The sequence below is a fragment of the Oncorhynchus masou genome, unplaced genomic scaffold (genome assembly GCF_036934945.1).
Source record: "Oncorhynchus masou masou isolate Uvic2021 unplaced genomic scaffold, UVic_Omas_1.1 unplaced_scaffold_7___fragment_6___debris, whole genome shotgun sequence".
Taxonomy (NCBI): domain Eukaryota; kingdom Metazoa; phylum Chordata; class Actinopteri; order Salmoniformes; family Salmonidae; genus Oncorhynchus; species Oncorhynchus masou.
In genome coordinates this window covers 38222-65729 of record NW_027016569.1, presented here as the reverse complement: position 1 = coordinate 65729, position 27508 = coordinate 38222, and the positions used below count along the sequence as shown (strand labels likewise).

Below are 27508 nucleotides of genomic sequence, written 5' to 3'. Positions count from 1 at the left end.
GAGAAGTGGCTTCTTTGCTGCCCTTCTTGACACCAGGCCATCCTACAAAAGTATTTGCCTCACTGTGAGTGCAGATGCACTCACACCTGCCTGCTGCCATTCCCGAGCAAGTTCTGTCCTGTTGGTGCCCTGATCCTGCAGCTGAATCAACTTTAGGAGATGGTCCTGGCGCTTGCTGGATTTTCTTGTGCATCCTGAAGCCTTCTTCACAACAATTGAACCGCACTCCATGAAGTTCTTGATGATCCGATAAATGGTTGATTTAGGTGCAATCTTACTGGCAGCAATATCCTTGCCTGTGAAGCCCTTTTTGTGCAAAGCAATGATGACGGTACGTGTTTCCTTGCAGGCAACCATGGATGACAGAGGAAGAACAATGATTCCAAGCACCACCCTCCTTTTGAAGCTTCCAGTCTGTTATTCGAACTCAATCAGCATGACAGAGTGATCTCCAGCCTTGTCCTCGTCAACACTCACACCTGTGTTAACAAGAAGAATCACTGGCATGATATCAGCTGGTCCTTTTGTGGCAGGGCTGAAATGCAGTGGAAATATTTTGGGGCGATTCAGCTCCTTTGCATGGCAAATAGGGACTTTGCAATTAGTTGCAATTCATCTGATCACTCTTCATAACATTCTGGAGTATATGCAAATTGCCATCATGCAAACTGAGGCAGCAGACTTTGTTAAAATTAATATTTGTGTCACTCTCAAAACTTTTGTCTACGACTGTACACTTAGGTTGGAGTCACTAAAACTCGTTTTTCAACCACTCCACAAATTTCTTGTTAACAAACTATAGTTTTGGCAAGTCGGTTAGGACATCTACTTTGTGCATGTGTAACAGATGTGAAATAGCTAGCTAGTTAGCGGTGGTGCGCGCTAAATAGCGATTCAATCAGTGACGTCACTTGCTCTGAGACCTTGAAGTAGTGGTTCCCCTTGCTCTGCAAGGGCCGAGGCTTTTGTGGAGCGATGGGTAACGATGCTTCGTGGGTGACTGTTGTTGATGTGTGCAGAGGGTTCCTGGTTCGCGCCCGGGTATGGGGGAGGGGACGGTCTAAAGTTATACTGTTACACATGACACAAGTAATTTTTCCAACAATTGTTTACAGACAGTTTATTTCACTTATAATTCAATGTATCACAATTCCAGTGGGTCAGAAGTTTACATACACTAATTTGACTGTGCCATTAATAAACAGCTTGGAAAATTCCAGAAAATTACGTGATGGCTTTAGAAGCTACTGAGTCAATTGGAGGTGTACCTGTGGATGTTTTTCAAGGCCTATCTTTCAAATTCAGTGACTCTGTGCTTGACATCATGGGAAAATTGTAGACCTCCACAAGTCTGGTTCATACTTGGGAGCATTTTCCATACGCCTTAAGGTACCACGCTCATCTGTACAAACAATAGTACGCAATTATAAACACCATGGGACCTCACAGACATCAGACCGCTCAGGAAGGAGATGTGTTCTGTCTCTTAGAGATGAACGTAATTTGATGCGAAAAGTGCAAATCAATCACAGAACAACAGCAAATGCCCCTGTGAAGATGCTGGAGGAAACAGCATCTCAGTAAAACGAGTCCTATGTCGACATAACCTGAAGGGCACTCAGCAAGGAAGAAGACACTGCTCCAAAACTGCCATAAAAAAGCAAGACTATGGTTTGCAACTGCACATGGGGACAAAGATCGTACTTTTTGGAGAAATGTCCTCTGGTCTGATTAAATAAACATAGAACTGTTTGGCCATAATGAACATTCCAACCGTGAAGCACGGGGTGGCAGCATCATATTGTGGGGGTGCTCTGCTGCAGGAGGGACTGGTGCAATTCACAAAATGGGTAGCATCGTGAGGAAGGAAAATTATATGGATATATTGAGGCAACATCTCAAGACATCAGTCAGGGAGTTAAAGCTTGGTCGCAAATGGGTCTTCCAAATGGACAATGACCCCAAGCATACTTCCAAAGTTGTGGCAAAATGGCTTAAGGACAACAAATTCAAGGTATTGGAGTGGCCATCACAAAGCTCTGACCTCAATCCTATAGAACATTTGTGGGTAGAACTGAAAAAGTGTGTGCGAGGAAGTAGGCCTACAAACCTGACTCAGTTACACCAGCTCTGTCAGGAGGAATGGGCCAAAATTCTCCAAACTTATTGTAGGAAGCATGTGGAAGGCTACTCGAAACGTTTGACCCAAGTTAAATAATTTTAAAGGCAATTCTAACAAATAGTAAGTGAGTGTATATAAACTTCTGACCCACTGGGAATGTGATGAAAGAAATAAAGGCTGAAATCAATCATTCTCTCTACTATTATTCTGACATTTCCCATTCTTAAAATAAAGTGGTGATCCTAACTGACCTCATACAGGGGATTTTTATTAGGATTAAATGTCAGGAATTGTGAAAAACGGAGTTTAAATGTATTTGGCTAAGGTATATGTAAACTTCCAACTTCAACTGTAGGTATTTATAGGATGACACTTTTTCATTTGATAAACCATCAGATGTGACAATGCTGACATTCTCTGGCAGAGTTTTAGCTCTGCCATGAATTTAGGTTTTTGTATATTCAAGGCCAGTTTGAGACCATAAAGGGAAGCTTGTAGTGACTGAAAATCAGTCTGGAGCTCTTCAACAGCCTGAACCAGAGAAGGAGCACATGAATATATAACCGTATCATCTGCATATAGATGTAACTTTGCTGGTTGCATCCCATTTCCCAAATCATTCATAAAAATCGAGAACAACACAGGAGCTAAAATGGAACCTTGGGGCACACTATTAATCTCAAGAAATTTGTGATTGTCAGTATATACACATTGTGTTCTGTCAGAAAGGTAGTTCCTAAACCAATTTACTGCCCCTTCACTGAGACCACTGTTACTGAGTCTAGCTAGCAACTATTCCTGGTCAAAGGAATCAAAGGCCTTTAATAAATTCACAAACAGAGCAGCACAACGTTGCTTTTTATCAAGTGCATTAATGGTGTTGTTTGCCACTGCCATAGCTGCAGTTGTGGTGCTGTGCCCCGATCTAAAGCCAGAATGAACACCGCTCAGTATGTTCTTTTCAATAAGTTTTTTAACTGTGAGTTCACTACGGATTCATAGAGTTTGGCCAGGATAGTGAATTCACTAGGGATTCAGACTTTTACCAGGACAGGGAGTTTGGAGATAGGACGATTGTTATTAGCATCTGAGGGATCTCCACCCTTTAGCAGTGGGAGGACATAAACTGAATTCCAAATGCTGGGTATGGAATTACTATACTATGGAACGATACTCTTACAATAACACTATGAGACACTCAGATACTGTATATCCTAATCCTAGTACTTGATGCTTTAATATCCTAATAAACACAAAATAAGTAATGATCAGAGAATGCCTAAAATGTCACTTGACAACCAGTGTTAGTGAATGTTTTGTTTAAAAACTGATCGTTTGGGAAATAATCTTGATTTTTAATGCTGTCAACCCATTGTATTAAAAGCATTAATACACAGCCATGATAAAAATGTCATAAAACATGGCCTCTCATGTACTTTTGCTAAAGTAAACTATAAAGTATAAACCCATCATAGCTTAATGTATGAATTAGATCCCAGGTGGAGTTGCCTGGTTATGGTCTCAGTTCAGCTCGTTCATTCCACTCCTTGTAGGCTACTCCATGGCATTTGCCAGAGACATGGGAAATGACCGGAGTGGCAGGGAGTGGAATGTTAGCTAAAACAACTGGACCCAGCCTCGGTAGACCGTTGACGTGCATCGGACAATCCCATGCCATTGGGACTGTCATTACACTTTGAAACCGACGCCCACGTATGGGACTGGCTAAAATGCGTGAAAAGAGTGTGTCCCATGTACATTTTCTGTCAGGTCATAAAATGCATAAAAATCACCTGTCTGGGTAGCGAACGCACGTATTATTTTTTTTGTACATAGTGTTTTACGCCATCCTAATAAAAATCTGTTGTTCGTTAACAAACTTAGCAGCAGAGAACACTTTCTAATAGATCATAAAATGTACATGCCATGCTCAGCCAATGGGTGCACCAAAGTTCTAATTAACGTATGCCTTGGAGATGTCAAAGTTTATTCTAATTTGACTTTATGTTGAAATGTAGCCTAAACATCATCGGCGGTCATTATAGTAAATGCCCGTGCATGTGGAGACGAAAGGCAATACACATGGGCTATTAATCAAATTAATGATGAGGAAGATATGCCTAATTCAATTGTACAGGCCTACATGTATAATATAATAACTAGCCTACTATGCCAGTATCACATAAATCACATTTTCTATGTTCGTCCATTTTAACTGCAAGCATTCAACTGAGTAATGTTGCCTGCCTTGTTACTCTACTGTGCACTCAGTCTCGGGAGGGTTGGATTTGCGTGAGTGGGGCTCGATCAGGCTCAGTGCGGTGAACGAGCTCAAACAGCGGCTGTGCGGAAGTTCTGTCATCCGTGCTGCAGAAGGGGCTTCGCCCTCGCGATTATTTTCGTCACAACTTTATGCTTGGATAAAAGCGGTTCAGGTGGAACTTCTGGACAGTACAACCCAACTTGAGTTTTACTACAGCCACAGTCGGCCACCTTTGTTTTCGGTGAGTATTTATTCAATGTTTTCACAGGGTCAACATTCCTGCGTTCGGAAAAACCTTGTGCCTTTTTTCACCTAGCGTGAATGCGGGAAGCAGCGCGGGGTGGCAGTGCGTGCTTGCGTGACGTTTCCGACAACACTGCCGTGGAGCTCTCCATTTTGGTTTCACTTTGTTTGGTCCCTCGATATTTTCAAGAAGTACCACTCTGTTGCTCCGATCGGAATGATCGTAAATCTGCCTAGCTGATTATTACGGTATGATTGACAGACATGATGTCCGCGCGACAGTCTCCAAATTAGGCCAATGAAGATGCGTGGGTGAGATGTAAACCTCTCAATTTGAGCCGTCGTGGAGTCCTGACAAAGAAACTGCTGTTTTGAACCACAAACATGAGGGTATTTTTACTGACTGCACATTCTCAAAGTAGACCATTGATGATAGCAGATGGTTCATTGTGGTTAACTACGTTCAAATGCATTCTAGACTGTTATAGATTTAGGCTTGAATAGCTGAAAGGCATTTCTGATGAACTCAACTTCCTTCACTATGGAGTGGATTTAGTCAGCTAAGGCTTAAAATAAAAAAAGGCTACAAATGCTTAGTTATTGCAGATTGAACTCCTATGTCAACACTGTAGAACATATGTCATTGACAGGCTGGCTGTATATCACATCAAAAATGATAAGCTATATAGAAATTGGTCCTTTTTGCTTCCCGAGGTACACACACACTGAGCGGCTGGATGCCAGAGTCTGCCACGGTGTAGCAGGCCTGGAGTAAAGGCATTAAGGGCCTTGCTAGAATAACCGAATCACAGCAGATGTGTCCCTATTGTACCCTCTGGTTGAAGGCCCACCCCAGCGAACAAGAAAGTCCCCACAACTTTAGAGAAGGTTCCTTAAGAATCTCATTAGGTCATTAAATAACGTTTTCATAGGAATGTTTGTGTGATGTGTAATGAATGTTTCTAAGAGACCATCTACATAATGCCACATAGATCCTACCCAGAATATGGTTAGCATTTTATCAGAATCTAAGATGTTAATGTTCTAGACACGTATTATGGGATCATTTCTGTGTATCAGTTGTCAGGTGTAATTGAACCCCCAAAGAGTTTAATTACACCTTGTTGCTGTTTCCGAGCCTATCAAATCACATTCTATTAGTCACATGCACCGAATACAACAGGTGTAGACCTTACCGTGAAATGCTTACTTACAAGCCCTTAACCAACAATGCAGTTTAAAAGATAAGAATAAGAAATACAAGTTACAAGTACCTGTTCACCTCGCTTCCATCCAGAATGCGAGGTCAGTACAGGTGCATCAAAGCTAAAGGCCGTCAGATTGTTAAACAGCCACCACTAGCACAGAGAGGCGGCTGCCTATCTACACACTTGATATCATTGGCCACTTTAATAAATGGAACACTAGTCACTTTAATAATGCCACTTTAAGAATGTTGACCTATCTCGCATTACTCATCTCATGTATATTCTGTATCCTTCACTATCTATTGCATCTTAGCCACTCTGTCACTGCTCATCCATATATTTTATACTTCTACTTACTCATCCTATTCATTTACTAGATTGTGTGTATTAGGTTTTGTTGCCGAATGTGTTAGATATGAGGTTTTGTTAGATATTACCTGTTAGATACTGGTGCACTGTCAAAATAGTCTGGGTAGCCATTTGATTAGATGTTCAGGAGTCTTATGGCTTGGGGGTAGAAGCATCTTGCACCTAGTCTTGGTGCTCTGGTACTTTGGTAGCAGGGAGAACAGTCTATGACTAGGGGGGCTGGAGTCTTTTGCAATTTTTAGGGCCTTCCTCTGACACTGCCTAACATCTAGGCCCTGATTGGTGAACCACTGATCAATTCATAGCTCTTTGTCTGTTGCCAAGGTTGGGGAGACTCACACACACAGTGATTTTAATTTATGTATTTTGCACACTGAAGTAGATGATTACATTGTGCATGTTCATTTATACAGTAAATATTCAACATTTTCTCACAACCTCTTGGTTCATGGTATTCCGATCTTACCGTTACGCCACTGTGTCCAGTCACGTATTGGTTAATCTGACTGTTCTCATCATTGATTTGATTTACTTATTTCAAGACCTTTCTGTATAGTTGTCTAATATTGGTGAGGCATGTTAACCTGTTTTTAATGATAATCCTGAATCACTATGATCAATAACATTTAATTTTAATTCAACATTTAAATACTTAAAAATCATACAATGTGATTTTCTGGATTTTTGTTTTAGATTCCGTCTCTCACAGTTGAAGTGTACCTATGATAAAAATGACAGACCTCTACATGCTTTGTAAGAAGGAAAACCTGCCAAATCGGCAGTGTATCAAATACTTGTTCACCCCACTGTACCTACCTTCACACGGTTAATGTTCAGAATTTTTTTTATGATAGATAGATATATATATATATATATATCCATCATGGCTCCCGAGTGGTGCAGCGGTCTAAGGCACTTCATCTCGGTGCAAGAGGCTTTACTACAGTCCCTGGTTTGAATTCAGGCTGTATCACATTCAACCGTGATTGGGAGTGCCATAGGGCGGCGCGCAATTCGTCCAGCGTCATCCGGGTTTGACCCGGGGGAGGCCTTCATTGTAAATAAGAATGTGTTCTTATCTGCCTAGTTAAATAAAGGTTCAATTTAAAAAACAACTGGCGGGTAACCACAGCGCAATCAATAGGAGGTAAACAGTAGCTGGTGCTGAAAATATAGCTCTTTATTATTTCTCTATTAGGCCAGGTGCAACTGGTCAAAAATGTAGCATCCTCCATAAAACAATCATTTAAAGAAAAAAGGCTACACGTTCAAACTAAAACAATGTAACTATTAATTAAAAGCGCACATTTGTAAATCCTAAACTCTAAAAGTAATTGGAAAGGTTGATACAGATTATGTGTGAGATAGTGGTTACAAAAAGAATGTATCCCTTCATGCAATTTTTCCTATTAGTAGGACAATAGCCTTTTTATAGCCCGGCTACTGTTGTGAGAATCCCTCAACTTGCAATGTATTCGATGCTTATGTACTCCAAAGTGTTACATTTCTAACTCAAAACATCTTTTTGCTTTCATTAATCTTCTTGATCTTCTTCCTTTTTTGTATCAATTTTAAGCAAATTGCTCAAGGGCCTCAGTTGATTTGTCTGTGATGATGACATTGTTGAATGTCTCACCAGCTTTGATCTATGCCTGGGCCTGCAGGGCGCAAAGTTCTTTGTTTGTCAGACGAATCTTTGGGTCGAATCTACAGAACAGTACAAAACAAACGAGTGAGAATGTCTCACCCCATGTTCAAGAATTTACTTTCTCACTCACTCTAGGTCAACTGAAAACTAAATCTCCAAAATATTGTTACTTTTTAATCAAAGCATTTATTATTAATTCATTAAGAATGATATAAAAACACCTTAGGATCTGTGAGAATATCTAACGAAAAATTCCCCTTAGATATTCATTTAGAGTGCTCCAATCCTCTAAATGCAATTATTGGCGGAGAGTAACGTCATTGAAAAAAATAATTTTTCGATATACTGTAGGCCTACCATAGGTGAAATGAGTCTCACTAGTGTTGAGTAATGTGCTGTTTAAAATGGTGTAGGTCTTATTTATTTAAAGAGCATATTGAAGTTAGAAGCAAAAGCCTACAACTATATTAGCACTGTTTCACGCTGCTCTGAGACAAGCATGGGGACTGGTCCTGATAAATCAGATTTTTATTTTCACTTGATCACAGTTTTGATATTGGTTAGACACAAATTAGAAAATTAGAGTACAGAAATGTTATGCTCTTAGTGTAACCTTTATTTAACTAGGCAAGTCAGTTAACTTCTTATGGATCAGGTCCCACCTCTACAACTTCCGGTGAAATTGCAGAGCGCCAAATTCACATTAAATTACTATAAATATTTAACTTTCATGAAATCACAAGTGCAATACATCAAAATAAAGCTTCACTTAATTGTTAATCCAGCCACCGTGTCAGATTTCAAAAAGGCTTTACGGCGAAAGCAAACCATGTGATTATCTGAGGACAGCGCTCCGCACACAACTTTACAAACAGTTAGCAGCCAAGTAGATTAGTCACGAAAGTCTTCATATGGTTGTACTCACAAAACTCCCAGTTACACAATAAATGTTTGTTTTGTTCGATAAAGTCCCTCTTTATATACAAAAACCTCAATTTTGTTGGCGCGTTTTGTTGAATAATCCAATGGCTCAAGTGCGGTCACAAGAGGCAGATGAAAATTCCAAATAGTATCCGTAAAGTTCTTAGAAACATGTGAAACGATGTTTATAATCAATCCTCAGGTTGTTTTTAGCCTAAATAATCAATAATATTTAAACCGGACAATACCGTCTTCAATATAAATGAAAAACAAGAAAGACGCGCTCCGGGGATTACGCACCAAACAGGTTGGGGTCTTCTCATTGAAACAGCTCATTCTCCCTCAATTTTCAGAATAAAGTCCTGAAACAATGTCTAAAGATTATGCACAGCTAGTGGAGTCCATAGGGAATGGAATCTGGGTCCTATCCCTTTAAATGGTGGATTGGCTTTCAATGGAAAAACACCCATTTCAAAATAATAGCACTTCCTGGATGGATTTTCCTCAGGTTCTCGCCTGCCATTTCAGTTCTGTTATACTCACAGACATTATTGTAACAGTTTTGGAAACTGTAGAGCGCTTCCTATCCACATCTACCAATTATATGCATATCCTAGCTTCTGGGCCTGAGCAGGCAGTTTACTTTGGGCACACTTTTCATCCAAAATTCAGAATGCTGCCCCCATCCCCAAAAAGTTAATTTATTCTTATTTACAAGGACAACCTACTCTTTCCTTGTGCCCTGCGGAGCTTCTTTTGCTAAATAGCCTAGTACTGTACTGCCGACCGTCACGTTGTACAGCACCATATTTTCTGTTCCATCCTAATGGAAACCCAGAGGGTTTTTCATATTTCTTGGAATAGAAAAAACATAATATTAGTCAATTTAAATAAGCAAGTACCAGTCAAAAGTTTCGACACACCTCCTCATTCCAGGATTTTTCTTTATTTTTACTATTTTCTACACTGTAGAATAATAGTGAAGACATCACAACTGTGAAATAACACTTGTCTCCTGCGTGCCCCGCATTCTGTAGTACAGACTGCTCTCCCTTATGTAAGGAATTAGGAACTTTCCCATGTTTACTACAGTATTGTATATCGCACAGTAACCTAATAAACAAAAACACATTTCATCAATATAATAATGATAAAAAATACTCTTTCAAAATGCAGATGATTAGTTAGTTATCATAACGAGTTACTATGGGAATAAATATTGCTGATTTTCAGAAATATTGGTACAAATCTGTCTAATGAAGGCAAACCATTTAGACTCCTCCAATCCCGTAGCCTACCCCCGACCGTCACTTTGTACAGCGCCGTATTTTCCATTCCACCCTATCGAAAACCATGAGGGTTTTGTTTTTCATTTTTCTCTGAATAGAAATACCATAATATTAGTCAAATTAACCTCTCTGAACCACCCATCCCGGATCCGGTATAATTGTCATCAGCAACGCTGAATATTATAGCGCCACAGTCAAATAATATTACTAGAAAATATTAATATTCATGAAATGACAAGTGCAATATTGCAAAACACAGCTTAGCCTTTTGTTAACCTCTTGAAGTTAGGGGGCACTATTTTTATGTTTGAAAAAATAACGTTCCCAAAGAAAGCAGCCTATTTCTCAGGACCAGATGCTAGAATATGCATATAATTTACAGATTAGGATAGAAAACACTCTAAAGTTTCCAAAACTGTCAAAATTTTGTCTGTAAGTTAAACAGAACTTATATTGCAGGCTAAAACCTGAGGAAAATCCAATCAGGAAGTGCCCCTGTTTTTGAAACCTCTCTGTTGTTATGCATGCCTATTGCCCATTTTAAAGGGATATCAACCAGATTCCTTTTTCTATGGCTTCCCTAAGGTGTCAATGTAACGGCGTTCTTTGTTTGTCGAAAGAGAGTCGGACCGAAATGCAGCGTGTTGGTTACTCATGTTTTTTTAATGAATGAATCGTGGTACATGAAATAACTGATATAAATAAATAACAACAAAACGGAACGTGAAACCTAATTACAGCCTATCTGGTGAAACTACACAGAGACAGGAACAATCACCCACGAAATACACAATGAAACCCAGGCTACCTAAATACGGTTCCCCATCAGAGACAACAAGAATCACCTGACTCTGATTGAGAACCGCCTCAGGCAGCCAAACCTAAACTAAACACACCCCTAATCAACCACAATCCCAATGCCTACAAAAGAAAAACAATACGACAACACAATAACATAAACCCATGTCACACCCTGGCCTGACCAACTAATTAACTAAAAACACAAAATACTAAGACCAAGGGGTGACAGTCAACAGCCTTTAGACATAGTTTCAGGCTTTTATTTTGAAGAATGAGCGTGAACGACCACAATGTTTAAGTGGATAGGTGGGGGCTCTCAGAGTGAGTTGTGCGCAAAAGAGAAAGGTGACCATTATTACTCCCGGTCCTAGTGAAAAGCCAACTGTCCCGGTTGATATATTATCGAATAGATATTTGAAAAACACCCTGAGGGTTGATTATAAAAAACGTTTGACATTTTTCTGTGGACATTATGGATATAATTTGGAATTTTTGTCTGCGTTGTCGTGACCGCTCTTTCCGGTGGATTCCTGGGCATAACGCACCAAACTATCTTTATGGAACAAAAGGAATTTGTTGTCTAACTGGGAGTCTCGTGAGTGAAAACATCCGAAGATCATCAAAGGTAAACAATTAGTTTGATTGCTTTTCTGATTTTCGTTACCAAGTTACCTGATGCTAAGTGTACTTATTGTTTTGTCAAGCACGCTGGATCCTCTTGTGAGGCAGGATACATGTTGGTGATTTGTTTGGCAACATTTGTTTTAGACTGGTTTGATTTGAACGTCACCCGCAACAAAGACTACTTCCGGGTGAGAGGATTCTTGCAGGCTAATGATCCTTTACAGTTCGCTGAGTGCCGCCTTGGTTTTGCTTGCGGCGGTATGTACACAGATGTGATAACAACACACGTGAATTCCCTCAGCATATAGTGGGGTCGGCATTTAAACATCAAACTCCAGGTGGGGTGAAGAGGATTGCAATGTTTTCAACTTCAGGACACCAGGAATTGTTTGAGAAAGCACAGCCCCTAACACTGACTTACCAGAAGCCACCACTCGATCCAATCGAAATATGGAGAAGCCGTCCGGATGTATAGCAGAGTCGAGTTTATTGTTCGTAAGCCACGTCTTACTAAAAACAAAGACGCCGCATTTCCCTGATGTCCCTCTGCTGTTGAAGCCTTCCTCTGATTTCACAGATATTGGAGTTTGATACCCCGGGTCAGGACTCCACTGAGGAAGGTGAATGGATACATACAGTGCCTTGCGAAATTATTCAGCCCCTTTACTTTCAGTGCAGCAAACTCTCTCCAGAAGTTCAGTGAGGATCTCTGAATGATCCAATGTTGACCTAAATGACTAATGATGATAAATACAATCCACCTGTGTGTAATCAAGTCTCCGTATAAATGCACCTGCACTGTGATAGTCTCAGAGGTCCGTTAAAAGTGCAGAGAGCATCATGAAGAACAAGGAACACACCATGCAGGTCCGAGATACTGTTGTGAAGAAGTTTAAAGCCGGGTTTGGATACAAAAAGATTTCCCAAGCTTTAAACATCCCAAGGAGCACTGTGCAAGCGATAATATTGACATGGAAGGAGTATCAGACCACTGCAAATCTACCAAGACCTGACCGTCCCTCTAAACCTTCAGCTCATACAAGGAGAAGACTGATCAGAGATGCAGCCAAGAGGCCCATGATCACTCTGGATGAACTGCAGAGATTTACAGCTGAGGTGAGAGACTCTGTCCATAGGACAACAATCAGTTGTATATTGCACAAATCTGGCCTTTATGGAAGAGTGGCAAGAAGAAAGCCATTTCTTAAAGATATCCATAAAAAGTGTTGTTTAAAGTTTGCCACAAGCCACCTGGGAGACACACCAAACATGTGGAAGAAGGTGCTCTGGTCAGATGAAACCAAAATTGAATTTTTGGCAACAATGCAAAACGTTATGTTTGGCGTAAAAGCAACACAGCTCATCACAATGAACACACCATCCCCACTGTCAAACATGGTAGTGGCAGCATCATGGTTTGGGCCTGCTTTTCTTCAGCAGGGACAGGGAAGATGGTTCAAATTGATGGGAAGATGGATGGAGCCAAATACAGGACCATTCTGGAAGAAAACCTGATGGAGTCTGCAAAAGACCTGAGACTGGGATGGAGATTTGTCTTCCAAAAAGACAATGATCCAAAACATAAAGCAAAATCTACAATGGAATGGTTCACAAATAAACATATCCAGGTGTTAGAATGGCCAAGTCAAAGTCCAGACCTGAATCCAATCGAGAATCTGTGGACAGAACTGAAAACTGCTGTTCACAAATGCTCTCCATCCAACCTCACTGAGCTCGAGCTGTTTTGCAAGGAGGAATGGGAAAAAATGTCACTCTCAATGTGCAAAACTGATAGAGACATACCCCAAGTGATTTACAGCTGTAATCGCAGCAAAAGGTGGCGCTACAAAGTATTAACTTAAGGGGGCTGAATAATTTTGCACGCCCAATTATTCAGTTTTTGATTTGTTAAAAAAGTTTGAAATATCCAATAAATGTTGTTCCACTTCATGATTGTGTCCCACTTGTTGTTGATTCTTCACAAAAAAATACAGTTTTATATCTTTATGTTTGAAGCCTGAAATGTGGCAAAAGGTCGCAAAGTTCAAGGGGGCCGAATACTTTCGCAAGGCACTGTATGTGTTAAGTTGTGTAAGGCACAAAATGAGTTAGGGAACACCCATGACCCCAAAAGCCTTGGAAAGTTATGTCAAGGTCAAAGGTAACACACAGGTCAAATTGGCATCCTCTGCCTCGTAGGTGTAGTGGTCCAGGGTGATGAAGTAGAAGCCTGACTAACCTTGTCAGATATGTTTTCTACACACACTGATCCGTCATCTGAGAACAACTGCAGTGATAGAGAGAGTAAAAATATGAAATGTCATAGAGTTCATTTGGAGTTGGAAAGTTTAACATCTTAATGTTGCATTCAAGGTAACAGTGCATTTTAAGACTATTGCTGTATCAAAAGAGGCAACTATGGATAATCATTTAGCTAAATAAATGATAACATACTGTGTGGGACTGAGTCGAGTACCAATCCATGCCACTCATCAGTCAGTATGGCTTAGTATTAAACAGCCTACTGTCATTTCACGCCCAACCCTTGTCATAGAGAGCTATCCTCCTACAAGTTCCCTTCATCGTGTGTGTGTGTGTGTGTGGATGAAGTCAACCTATAGTAGGATGGCTCTCCATTCAGTACAGAATTATCCTCTGTATCAGATCATCTTTCTAACCAAATATACAGCAGTTGATACTAGTTAATAACATAATGATGTTGATATTTGTCGCATGCCCCAAATACAACAGGTGTAGGTAGACCTTACAGTGAAATGCTTACTTACAAGCCCTTAACCAACGTTGCAGTTTTAGGAAAATACCTTTAAAAAAAGTAAGAGATGAGAAAAACAAATAATTAAAGAGAAGCAGTGAATAACAGTAGCGGAGCTATATACAGGGTGTTACGGTACAGAGTCAATGTGAAGGCTATATACAGGGGGTACCGGTACAGAGTCAATGTGGAGGCTATATACAGGGGGTACCGGTACTGAGTCAATGTGGAGGCTATATACAGGGGGTACTGGTACTGTGTCAATGTGGAGGCTATATACAGGGGGTACCGGTACAGAGTCAATGTGGAGGCTATATACAGGGGGTACCGGTACAGAGTCAATGTGGAGGCTATATACAGGGGGTACCGGTACATAGTCAATGTGGAGGCTATATACAGGGGGTACCGGTACAGAGTCAATGTAGGGGGGCACCGGTGTCGAGGTAATGGAGATAATAATGTACATGCGTGTAGAGGTGTTAAAATGGCTATGCATAGGTAATAACAGAGAGTAGCAGCATGTGGGGTGCAAATAGTCTGGGTAGCCATTTGATGAGCTGCTCAGGATCCTTATGACTTGGGGTAGAAGCTGTTTAGAAGCCTCTTGGACCTAGACTTGGCGCGCTGGTATCGCTTGCCGTGCGGTAGCCGAGAGAACAGTCTATGACTTGGGTGGCTGTTGTCTTTGACAATTATGTGGGCCTTGCTCTGACACCGCCTTGTGTAGAGGTCCTGGATAGCAGGAAGCTTGGCCCCAGTGATGTACTGGGCCGTACGCTCGTACCCTCTGTAGCAACCCGTCAGGATGCTCTCGATGGTGCAGCTGTAAAATCTTTTGATGATCTGAGGACCTATGCCAAATCTGTTCAGTCTCCTGAGGGGGAATAGGTTTTGTCATGCCCTCTTCACGATTGTCTTGGTGGGCTTGGACCATGTTAGTTTGTTGGTGATGTAGATACCAAGGAACTTGACGCTCTCATCCTGCTCCACTTCAGCGCCGTCAATGAGAATGGGGGCATGCTCGGTCCTCTTTTTCCTGTAGTCCACAATCATCTTTTTTGTCTTGATCACATTGAGGGAGATGTTGTTGTCCTGGCACCACATGGTCAGGTCTCTGACCTCCTCCCTATAGGCTCTGTCATCGTTGTCAGTGATCAGGCCTTAATGATGGTGTTGAAGTTGTGCATGGTCGTGCAGTCATGGGTGAACAGGGAGTACAGGAGGGGACTAAGCACGCACCCCTTAGGGGCCCACGTGTTGAGGATCAGTGTGGCAGATGTGTTGTTACCTGCCCTTACCACCTGGGGGCGGCCCATCAGGAAGTCTAGGATCCAGTGGCAGAGAGACATCAGAGATTGTAACATTCTTTGTTTCACGGAAACATGGCTCACTCGGGATACGTTATCGGAGTCAGTACAGCCACCTGGTTTCTTCACGCATTGCGCCGACAGAAACAAACATCTCTCTGGTAAGAAGAAGGGCAGGGGTGTATGCCTTGTGATTAACGAGTCGTGGTGTGATCATAACAACATACAGGAACTCAAGTCCTTTTGTTCACCTGACCTAGAATTCCTTACAATCAAATGCCCACTGCATTATCCACCAACAGAATTCTCTTCGATTATAATCACAGTCGTGTACACCCCCCCCCTGCCCTGAACGAACTTCATTGGACTCTATGTAAACTGGAAACCACATATCCTGAGGCTGCATTTATTGTAGCTGGGGATTTTAACAAGGCTAATCTGAAAACAAAGCTCCCTAAATTTTATCAGCATATGAAAGGCGCAACCTAGGCTGGGAAAATTCTGGATCGTTGTTACTCTATCTTCCGCGACGCATACAAAGCCCTCCCCTGCCCTCCTTTTGGGAGATCTGACCACGACTCCATTTTGTTGCTCCCATAAAACAGGAAACGCCCAGGTCTGTTCAACGCTGGTCCAACCAATCTGATTCCACGCTTCAAGATTGCTTCGATCACGTGGACTGTGATGTGTTCTGGATTGCGTTGAACAACAACATTGATGTATAGGCTGATTTGGTGAGCGAGCTCATTAGCAAGTGCATCTGTGATGTTGTACCAACCTTCCCCAACCAGAAACCTTGGATTGATTACAGAATTTGAGCAAAACTGAAAGCACGAACCACTGCTTTTAATCGGGGCAAGGCGACTGGAAACATGACCGAATACAAACAGCGTAGCTATTCCCTCCAAGGCACCTACACCACCCGATGTCACAGGAAGGCCAAAAAGATCATCAAGAACATCAATCACCCGAGCCACTGCCTGTTCACCCCACTATCATCCAGAAGGCGAGGTCAGTACAGATGCATCAAAGCTGGGACTGAGAGACTGAAAAAGAGCTATGTCAAGGCCATCAGATTGTTAAACAGCCATCACTACATTGAGTGGCTGCTGCCAACATACTGACTCAAATCACTAGCCACTTTAACAATTAAAAATTGGATGTAACAAATGTATCACTAGTCACTTTAAACAATGCCACTTTATATAATGTTTACATACCCTACATTACTCATCTCATATGTACAGTGGGGCAAAAAAGTATTTAGTCAGCCACCAATTGTGCAAGTTCTCTCACTTAAAAAGATGAGAGGCCTGTAATTTTCATCATAGGTACACTTCAACTATGACAGACAAAATGATGGAAAAAAATCCAGAAAATCACATTGTAGGATTGTTAATGAATTTATTTGCAAATGATGGTGGAAAATAAGTATTTGGTCACCTACAAACAAGCAAGATTTCTGGCTCTCACAGACCTGTAACTTCTTCTTTGAGGCTCCTCTGTCCTCCACTCGTTATGATTGGTTGAGGGCCGATAAGTCGGCAGCCCTACCCACCGGCGGCCATCATGAACAAGTCATCCTATCTACGTGACTAATGCCCTAATGACTATTCCTCCATAAAGCATCAAAGCAATTAGAGGAACTCTCAGTTCCACAAATTATTACCTATGGGGGCGATTGATAGAAGTCATGGTTACCTGCAAGAAGTCCAGAGTGATGTGCATAGAGAAGAGGTACAGAGTGGACTCCTGTATCTCCTTTCTCTGTCAGCTAAGCAGAGAGCAACTTCCCCACCACATAGTTAAAATGGGCCTGCATGGAGAGAGGGAGATGTTTAGAAGTCATTCTCTTTAATTCTAGCTGCACAAAACTGCCAGAGTAAAAGTCATCAAATCTCCATCTACCTCCTCCACCACTCCTTCCCAGTCATTGGTCTTTCAAGCCTTCCTTCCATACAACGCCTCATTAACTTTGCTTGTGTTCTTGTTTAAACCAAAGATACTGGTTACTTTTCTGTGGTTAAACACTAACTAGGTCTCTGCTAGCTGACGCTAACCTAGCTTGCCTAATCAATAGCCTGCTTTAATAACAGAAGCTCAAATAAATATCTATTGATAATTGAATATTGAAATCATAGTTGATTAGCTGGTTGGTTAGATTCTGGACTGAAAAATGATAGCGCTTAGCTTTTTATTATCGTCTCTACTTCACCACCACCTTGACTTTCACCACCAAAATCCGGTTTCCACTAAATAATATAGCCACATCGTAAAAATGTATGAAAACATTTTAATAAGATGCATTCTTAGAAACAAGTGAGTAAGAGAGTTTAGCCATAATCGTTGTGACTTTGTGGCTGTGTTAGTTGTCACTAAATAAGTTCATTGGCTATAATTGTCACCTGCAATAAAAGATGAGTAAAAGATTTCAGTTGCGAGAGCTAGATTTTTTGGTGTGAGAGGATAAATCCATGTCAGGTGCGGAGTGTACGTGTGTACGTGAGAGCTCAGTAACTTCTGAGTATCAACATGTAGTATCTCTGCAAAACAAAACAAATCTCTGCTCTCAAATTAATATTTTGCATGTGGTAATGATGTTCTGCATGCTCAAACTCACACTTGCAAGTTTAATTTGCGTGCCTCTGCTGCCTGTGTGCCCGCTATACTCATCCTCTGCTCACTGGACTTCTCCCTTGTGCTTTTTTTTCGACATTTCCATCTCACACATTGGACTTTAGAGGCCGATTTGATGCCAAAGCTAGGTGGTCTACAGCATTGTCAGCCCAGGAACACCACTAAAAATGCATATAGCTATTACATTTGGTACAGTAACATCGCACAAATACACACTACCGTTCAAAGCGTTTGGGGTCACTTAGCCTCTTGATACTACCCATCCCGGATCCGGGATCGTGAATACAGCCTCAGGCTCATTAGCATAACGCAACGTTAAATATTTCTGAAAATCGCAAATGAAATGAAAATATGCCTGCTCTCAAGCTTAGCCTTTTCTTAACAACACTGTCATCTCAGATTTTCAAAATATGCTTTTGAACCATAGCAAATCAAGCATTTTTGTAAGAATATTGCAAGCTAGCTTAGCATTTTGCGTAGCATTTAGCACGCAACATTTTCACAAAAACCAGATAACCAAATAAATAAAATCATTTACCTTTGAAGAGCTTCGGATGTTTTCAATGAGGAGACTCTCAGTTACATAGCGAATGTTCAGTTTTTCCTGAAAGAATCTTTGTGTAGGAGAAATCGCTCCATTTTGTACATCACATTTTGCTACAGAAACAAACCGAAAATTCAGTCACCAAAACGTCAAACTTTTTCCGAATTAACTCCATAATATCGACCGAAACATGGCAAACGTTGTTTAGAATCAATCCTCAAGGTGTTTTTTTCACATATCTCTTCATTGATATGCCGTTCGTGGAAGCCTGCTTTCCCCTCAGAATCCCATGGAAAAATACCAGCAGCTGAAAATGACGCACCAATTTCGACGGAGGACACCGGGCGGACACCTGGAAAATGTAGTCTCTTATGGTCAATCTTCCAATGATATGCCTACAAATACGTCACAATGCTGCAGACACCTTGGGGAAACGACAGAAAGGGCAGGCTCATTCCTTGCGCATTCACAGCCATATAAGGAGACAATGGAAAACAGAGCCTCAAAAATCCTGCTCATTTCCTGGTTGCCGTTTCATCTTGGTTTTGCCTGTAGCTCCTGTTCTAGGGCACCCACAGACAATATCTTTGCAGTTCTGGAAAATTCAGAGTGTTTTCTTTCCAAAGCTATCAATTATATGCATAGTCGGGCATCTTTTTGTGACAAAATATCTTGTTTAAAACGGGAACGTTTTTCATCCAAAAATGAAATTGCGCCCCCAGAGTTTCAAGAGGTTAAAAATGTCCTTGTTTTTGAAAGAAAAGCTAATTTCAAAGTCCATTAACATGACATCAAATTGATCAGAAATACAGTATAGACATTGTTAGTGTGGTAAATGAATATTGTAGCTGGAAACTGATGATTTTTAATGGAATATCTACATAGGAGTACAGAGGTCCATTATCAGCAGCCATCACTCCTGTGTTCCAATGTCACGTTGTGTTCGATATTCCAAGTTTATCATCTTAAAACGCTAATTGTTTATTAGAAAAACTTGTTTTCAATTATGTTAGCACAGATAAACTGTTCTGATTTAAATAAGCAATAAAACTGTCCTTCTTTAGACTAGTTGAACTTCATTTGTGGATTCGATTAGAGGCTCAAAATGGCCAGAAACAAGGTACTTTGTTCTGAAAATCGTCACTCTATTCTTGTTTTGAGAATTGAAGGCTATTTCATCTGAGAAATTGCCAAGAAACTGAAGATCTCGTACAGCGCTGTGTACTACTCCCTTCATAGAACAGCGCAAACGGGCTCTAACCAGAATAGAAAGAGGAGTGGGAGGCCCCGGTGCACAACTGAGCAAGTACATTAGAGAGCTAGCTAGCTAAAGCTATACTGAACAAAAATATACAAGTAAAGTGTTGGTCCCATATTTCATGAGCTGAAATAAGATCCCTGAAATGTTCCATATGCACAAAAAGTTTATTTCTCTCCAATTTTGTTTACATCCCATAGATATCTTTAGATTCCTTTGAGAACAAAACAGTTTGAATACAGAAGATGTTAGCTAGCCAGCAAAGTAGCTGTGTTTGCTAGCTTCAACATTGTATACATTAAGATTAGTAGCTAGCAGGCTAAAATCTCCACCCAACACTTACCTACCAGTCCATGAGAAATGAGGCCATTTCGGTGCCACTCTTCCAACTTTCAAAATGTATTCCAAAGTATATCCAGTTTGTGGATTGGTCATGAGCAGTCTTTTTCTCGCTTCTTTTTCTCTTTTGGTGTCGAGTTGATTCAGATCCAAAAACCGAGAATTATGTTTGTTTCTGTCAATATTTTCTGAAAATGTTGTCCCTGCTACCAGGACGGTTTATCTGCAAACAAGTTAACTAGCTTGTTGGCTTAGTCTGCTCGGTGTTTGCTTTTGGCGGCTGTAGCTCGCAGGTGATTTTCTTTCCTCTTCAGCCCCGAAGCCATGGCAGCAGCGTCGTTTGAGTAGGCATGATTTAGCACAATGACACACCTTGCCCAAAAGGCAAGGCGGCTCAGGGCTCAACCCTATTGTATTCATTCAAAGTGAAAACACAACACAAGAAGTGGGGCGACCTGTGGATTCCACCTTTTTTAAGGCATGAGTGTTAATCTTTAAAAATAATTTAATAAGCAACCATTAATCTGTAAATTATCGAATGCCTAGGAGTGTGGAGTACCTACAATTGTGTTTTTATGTTGCGTTTAGTGGGTCTCTTGTGTTGTGAAAAGACTGATTCAGATATGTTTCTTATATTGTTGCATTTAACCTTTTATTTTTCTCGGGGTATCATGAAGAAATGACAGCTTAATTTAGCTTATAAAGACATCGTAAGACATGCAATTGGTCTCTGCACAAGTTTACACACTTGTTTTCGAACAGATTTGGTGCTACATTGCTGTTGTTTAGCATCTGTAGATTTAAGCATTGCTTTGCTAATTCTCTCCTCTCTGCTCCTTTTCCAGTTTGATGGCGAGGCCGAGCCACAGCGAGCATGTCCTGCAGCAGTTCAACAACCAGCGGGAGTGGGGCTTCCTGTGTGACTGCTGCATTGCCATCGGCGACATCTACTTCCGGGCCCACAAGGCCATGCTGGCTGCCTGCAGCTCCTACTTCCGCATGATGTTCATCCGAGACCAACAGGGGACGGCGCGCATGGACCTCAGCAACATGCAGATTAGCGCGGAGTGCTTCGACCTAATCCTGCAGCTCATGTACTTGGGCCACATCGTGGTGGGCAGCTACGAGTTCGAGGAGCTCAAGGCCTCAATGGCCTTCCTGCAGATGTACTACATCCCTGACTCCCTGGAGGACCTCAGGGACATCAGAAGCGCCTCAAACCTCACACTGTCCTCCTCTACCTCTTCCTCGTCGAGCTCCTCTTCCTCCGCTGGCCCGGCAATTATCAGCAAAATGATGTTTGGAGTCCGCATGTATGAGCAGCAGAATCCAGGTGCCCCAGAGAGCAAGCCCAAAGTTGCAATTACTGCTGTGCAACCAAGCATTCCTGTCCCAGTCAACAGGCCTCCACTCGTGGTGGAGGAAGTGGCACCCCCTTTGGTAGTAGTAGCATCACCGTTTCTAGACAGTGTAGCTGAGCAACCTTGTGACCTGCGCAAGAGGCCCAGCGCCCGGATCGCCACCTTAAAAGAGCGCCCCCGCTTCGGACGCACATACACCTGCGAAGACTGCGGCTTTGTTTTCAGCTGCGAGAAGCTGCTGATTGAGCATATCCTCACCTGCACCAACCGTAAGGCCTTCAAGGTCCCCAGGACCAGCGCAGTGGCAGACAATGATTCCAGCAAGGCGGAGAGCTCGGCCTCTGAGGAGATGGAGGAGCACAGGGTGGTCTGCAAGGCTAGAGGAGATTGGCCGGACCACAAGTCTGACTCCGACACGGCAATCAGGTCTGTGGCAACTGGTACGGAAAACGAGCCTGGGTCTGCCAGAAATATCACCATCAAGGTGGAGCCGGAAGAAAACGTGGTGTCCGAGATGATGGATGGCATTAAGGTGGTCCAGGTGGAAGATATCAGTGCGAGGCACAGTGCACTCAATGACACTATGAGGGACCCGATTAAATTTGACCAGGAGCCCAAGGCTGGTGTTTCCGTCATGAACGACAGCAACAAGCCATTTGAAGGGCACATGTCCAGCAGTGAGGATTCTGGCATCCCTGCTAAGATGCACAAGATTAAAGAGGAGAAGAAGGACGGGACAAGTTTGCCATGTGAGCTGTGTGGAGAACTTCTCACGGAGGAGTACCAGTCAGCCCACTACGTCTCCAGCCACATGGGCCACATCTGTGCCTGTGGGAGGTGTGGCCAGGTCCTAATCAAGGGGTGGCAACTGCAGGAGCATGCTGAGCGCTGTGGCGAACCTCAGAGTGCGGACACTGACTCTCATGGGGAGGAACGCGACACGCCCCTGCCAGAGGACCTGCAGGCCATGGACGATGGGCTGCTGGAGGGGGGCGACCTGGCCTGCCCCCACTGTGGCCTGCTTTTCCAGAGTGAAAGCCTGGCCTTGGAACACGCTCTGACCTGCCACGAGCAGGAGCTGTTCCGCCCTGTCCTGCTGGAGGATGACGGTGTCGAGCCTGACCACCGGCGCAAGCATTTCTGTGCCATCTGTGGTAAGGGCTTCTACCAGCGCTGCCACCTGCGGGAGCACTACACCGTCCACACCAAGGAGAAGCAGTTCAGCTGTCTGACGTGCGGCAAGCAATTTCTGCGTGAGCGGCAGCTCCGGCTGCACACCGACATGCACAAGGGCATGGCGCGCTACGTCTGCCCCGTGTGCGACCAGGGCACCTTCCTCAAACACGACCATGTGCGCCACATGACCTCGCACCTGTCGGCCGGGGAGACTATCTGCCAGGTGTGCTTCCAGATCTTCCCCAGCGGAGAGCACCTGGAGAAGCACATGGACGTGCACCTGTACATCTGTAGCGTCTGCGGGGAGAAGTTTCGCCTTCGCAAGGACATGCGGAGCCACTACAACTCCAAACACACCAAAAGACTGTGTCCTGCCTGAATGAATGTCTGTCTGTTACTTCAAAGTCATAAACGTGAGAACAAATGTATGCACTTAAACACCAAAAAATAGAACCTACTAAATCTGCACTTTCAAAATGTATGCATAATCGAAGTGTCTTATTGCCTAAAAGTTTAGGCATATATTTTTGAGTTTGACGTCTATTTGTTTTCCACCCCTGTACTAAACACACAATGTAATTTCATGACATTTCCACATACAGTAGACAAATCCTTAGCACATTTGCCACACACAGTAGAGTGGCGCAGCGGTCTAAGGCACTGCATCTCAGTGCTAGAGGCGTCACTACAGACTCCCTGATTCGAGTACACGCTGTATCACAACCCGCAGGGATTGAGACTCAGATAGGGTGGCGCACAATTGGCACAGTGTCGTCCGGGTTTGGCTGGTGTTCTAAACTGACTTGCCTAGTTAAATTAAAAATGTAAACATTTATCGGCAAATTTGTTCATGTTTTAATGCTTTTTGAATCTAGTGTCTAGCAAACAGCCTATGCAATACACAGTTAATGGAATGAAGTGGATTCAAAGCTTTTTTTATTATTATTGTAATATGAATCCACACTTCAATATAGTTTTGTTGAGCATTTACTGTACCAGCACTTATACATTTAAAATAATGTCAATACACAAAAACACTAGAAACCAGAACAAATAGAAACGCATACTGAATATTGGCAATGGTTATAACTTAATTCCCTATGAAATTGTTCATGCCACAAAGGCAAGAGCATGCACTCGCTCTTTTGCAATGATTTAATCTGTTGTTCAGATTTCATGGCAATGTAGGGGTATTGTAAATTACCTATACAATTAGCAACAGAACTTCTGTACCCAAATGTGTGTTACATTTAAAGCTTCCCTTTACATTTGCCTTTGTATTAAATTGGCTGCATTTACACAGGCAGACCATTTCACTAACTGGTCTTTTGACCAATCAGATCAGCCCTTTTGTTTGATTGCATTGCACAGACAATATTAAGGTTTGTCCTACATTGGTGGTGTATTGCGGGGAACTACTTGAGCAATATGTCTCCTGCATGTTAGATAGTATCGCACACATGTTGCTACTGTGAAATGCCAATCATGTTGTTTGTTTCACTGCAGAGAGAACATAATCTCTGAAAACATCTTGACACGACATGCATTAGTGTGGGAGCTATTGAAGCCTCTTAAAACATCACAATGTAGCTTACAAAATAATCATGTATGGATGTTGTCTATTAGTTACCTTAACAGGGTGACATCCCTTCAGGGACTAAAATAATCATTATTAATGAGCAAGCAAGCAAATGTTTGTATAATCCACAACTCAGGACCCCATTCAATCAAAATCAGGGTAAAGGACATTTCCTTCACACAGTAACAGCTTTTCAAGAACCATGCATCTTCTGTAACTGTACCTTATGAGCTAACATGGTTCTGAGGAATAATTTGTTCCCCCTTATATTACATAGCCTAACTATTGGACGGAAATGAGTTTGAGAACCCAAACTGCTGTTATACAAAAGTATAGGTCATTTTGTATTTTTACTTCTGGAATTTGTTATTGGATTTTAGAACCTTTAAAATAATACATACATACAATCTGATAACTCACCCCAAGTGATGCTGATTTCCCTTGGTAAAAGGTAGGCCTAGTACACTCAAAAGTAAATTTTCTAGCTGTTTGTTAGTTTTCACAGTAGTGTTAAATGGCTCTTAGTATGTATCCTGTTTCAAAAGATCAAGAGTGATGAGTCATCTTTTAAGGATCTGAATTTAGTGTATCACTGTCACTGTTTTTTGGTGGTCATTTAATTGTTTTGTTTTTATTTGACCTTTTAAGGGTTGTGTTGTGTTGGTAACAAGGTCACGCTCAGAAATGTCAGTTTTGTTGGTTGACTGATGTTTGGGTATCTGAGAGGTCAAAACATTATCGCACCGGTTTGTAAAGCTGTTTAAAAAATATATTATTTACCCACGATTGATGTTTTCATTTGGATATTGATGCTTTTTCTCAAGGTCTGAATAAACCAAGAGGATACTCTCCATGTGAAAAAAACATTTTTGTTTCTATCAAACTCCAGTGGGAGTATGTTAATAAGTCTTTCATGTTGTCTCCCTTTTACTTAATTACCATATATATATATATATATATATATATACACATACACACACACACAAAGTATTGTAGCAGACAGCAACAGTGCAACTCTCCTATGGGTCTCAAAGCCCACAGGCAAACTTTCTAATCACTGTTCCAAAACGGTAACCCACTTGGGGGGAAATCGTAATAGGCCTACTTAGGTCAAGGGTTGTTACCCTATCCCCTCTGTTCGGAAAAGCGTGTACGCTGGCTTCAACATAACAAGTCGCTCACGTGTATACGCAACTCTGATAGACTCATCCCACTTCTGATCACAATGTAGGGAGCATCAACAACCCGGAGGCAAACTTGCTAACCATAGCTTCAGTAGAGTTAACCCACTTTGAAGAGATCATAACGGACCTACCTAGGCAAGGGTTGTAGTATTTTCAGTGCTTGACTTCAGCAGGAGCTTGCCGGAGCTGAGTTATGAAAAGATATTATACTACTTGAGCTCTTCTTTCTCTTCTAGAATATTAGCTCAAATGTATTGTGGAGCTCCTGCACCTAAATATAAGCAGTACTGACACCCAAAATGAGTACCGAAACCTACTTCCGTCCGAGTCAAGCACTGAGTATTTTATATATTTCATGATGGAAAAATATACAAAATAAGTCTAGCTCCCTCAGTCAGCACTAGTCAGCACCTGGCAGCAGTCCTAGATATGTAGCTAGACCATATATCAGAGGGATCGAGCACTGGTTTGTACTCTAATGATTTAGAGTATAATCCAACAGGGCAGATAACAGAGCTATGTGCAAATGGTATATTATGATTGGTTTTGCTGCAACTACACTCTTGATATGGAGTATTTTTTTTAGGATAGACACAAGTTAATGGTCGTGATACAGCAACTAATTGCACGACATGAAAAAAATGAGATTGATAGTTTTAACCAAGTTAAGTATGGTGCAAGCTGCTTTTATCTGCCAATGCACCATGCATAACTGTCCAAATCAAACCTAGGTGGTACCTGGAGAAGGCTAGGCCTGCTATGTTGGTCAGGTGGGCATTTTAATTCAATCATTGATTAGTTCATCGTCTGTGCCTCCTGCTCTGTTTGACGCAAATACTGCCCCCCCCCCCACATTCTAAACTCTCACTCAACAAAATATTGCAAGTTATCGGTGGTAGCTAGAAACAAGACGGCGAAAATGTGCTTGCCAAAGTGTATTGGTTTACAAATTCATCATGGCCCATAACGTTAGTATTAAAGGTAAAATAAAGTACAAGTAAAGTTTGCTTTTGATATAGTAATTTAGTTGCTACAAACATTGTTCCTACTTGTGAATTTGTACTCTGTCAATTTTGTGGCAAAGTCACAATTCTAGCAATGCTAGCTAACGTTATAGCTGCTAGTTAGCTTTGGCAAAAAACTCTAGCAAAGCTATAAGTTAGCTTTAGTCAGCTATCTAGTGGTGCATATTTACTCAATATTTCAGTTTTTCAAATGAAATTTTCCTTGTTAAACACTACACTTTCATTCTGTTTTGCAAACTTGGTGATGGTCTATGCCAATGCAAGAGTCAACAAGACAACGATGTTGTGGTCATTCATCTACAACGCTGAATGCCGCACCATCCTAATAGAGAAATATTACTCTGAAGAAGAAAAAAACTGTTGTGAAGATGAGACTAGTTAATGCAGGTGTTCTTTCAAACGGACCTAGCTACCTCCTCAGGACAGCAGCACTGACAAGAGGCCCATAGTAAGGGTTCTCTCCCATTGGCCAATGTGGATGTTATTGTTCCATGTTCTTTTGATCATTCCAGCAAATGTTGTTTTGCCTTTCAGTTACTTTTCACAAAGACGTTATACAGTTGCTTGTTAATTAACTCCATGTTCTCCCCTTGCTGGTGTTCTGCAGAGCTGGAGGTTGGACACCCATCCAATACAGCCATAGAGCTGGAAAGGATGATCGAGAAGAAACGAGGCTTTGCCGGAGAGGTTCAATGTGAGTGTCTATCAGTAGCTAGTGCAGTGCCCTGGCTGATAGAAACCAATATCACACAAAGGTAAACACCATATGTTGATATGCGTCTCTGTTTGAGTTAAAACGGAAGCCTTTTACACTTAGCATATTCTTAAGCATTTATC

At 41.8% G+C, this 27508-nt stretch overlaps 1 protein-coding gene across 2 annotated transcripts; it reads left to right on the top strand.

Moving 5' to 3' along the window:
* Positions 1 to 4410: 4410 nt before the first annotated feature.
* LOC135538877 (zinc finger and BTB domain-containing protein 1-like) lies at positions 4411 to 25376 on the top strand. Of its 2 annotated transcripts, none has more exons than XM_064964763.1 (2): positions 4411 to 4626; positions 21192 to 25376. In XM_064964763.1, exon 2 carries the CDS (start codon positions 21196 to 21198, stop codon positions 23260 to 23262), a length of 2067 nt encoding a protein of 688 aa, XP_064820835.1. In that variant the 5' UTR covers positions 4411 to 4626; positions 21192 to 21195; the 3' UTR covers positions 23263 to 25376. The 2 variants fall into 2 exon arrangements, with proteins under 2 accessions (XP_064820835.1, XP_064820836.1); XM_064964764.1 differs by lacking the exon at positions 4411 to 4626 and adding an exon at positions 4721 to 5018.
* The last annotated feature ends 2132 nt before the right edge of the window (positions 25377 to 27508 follow it).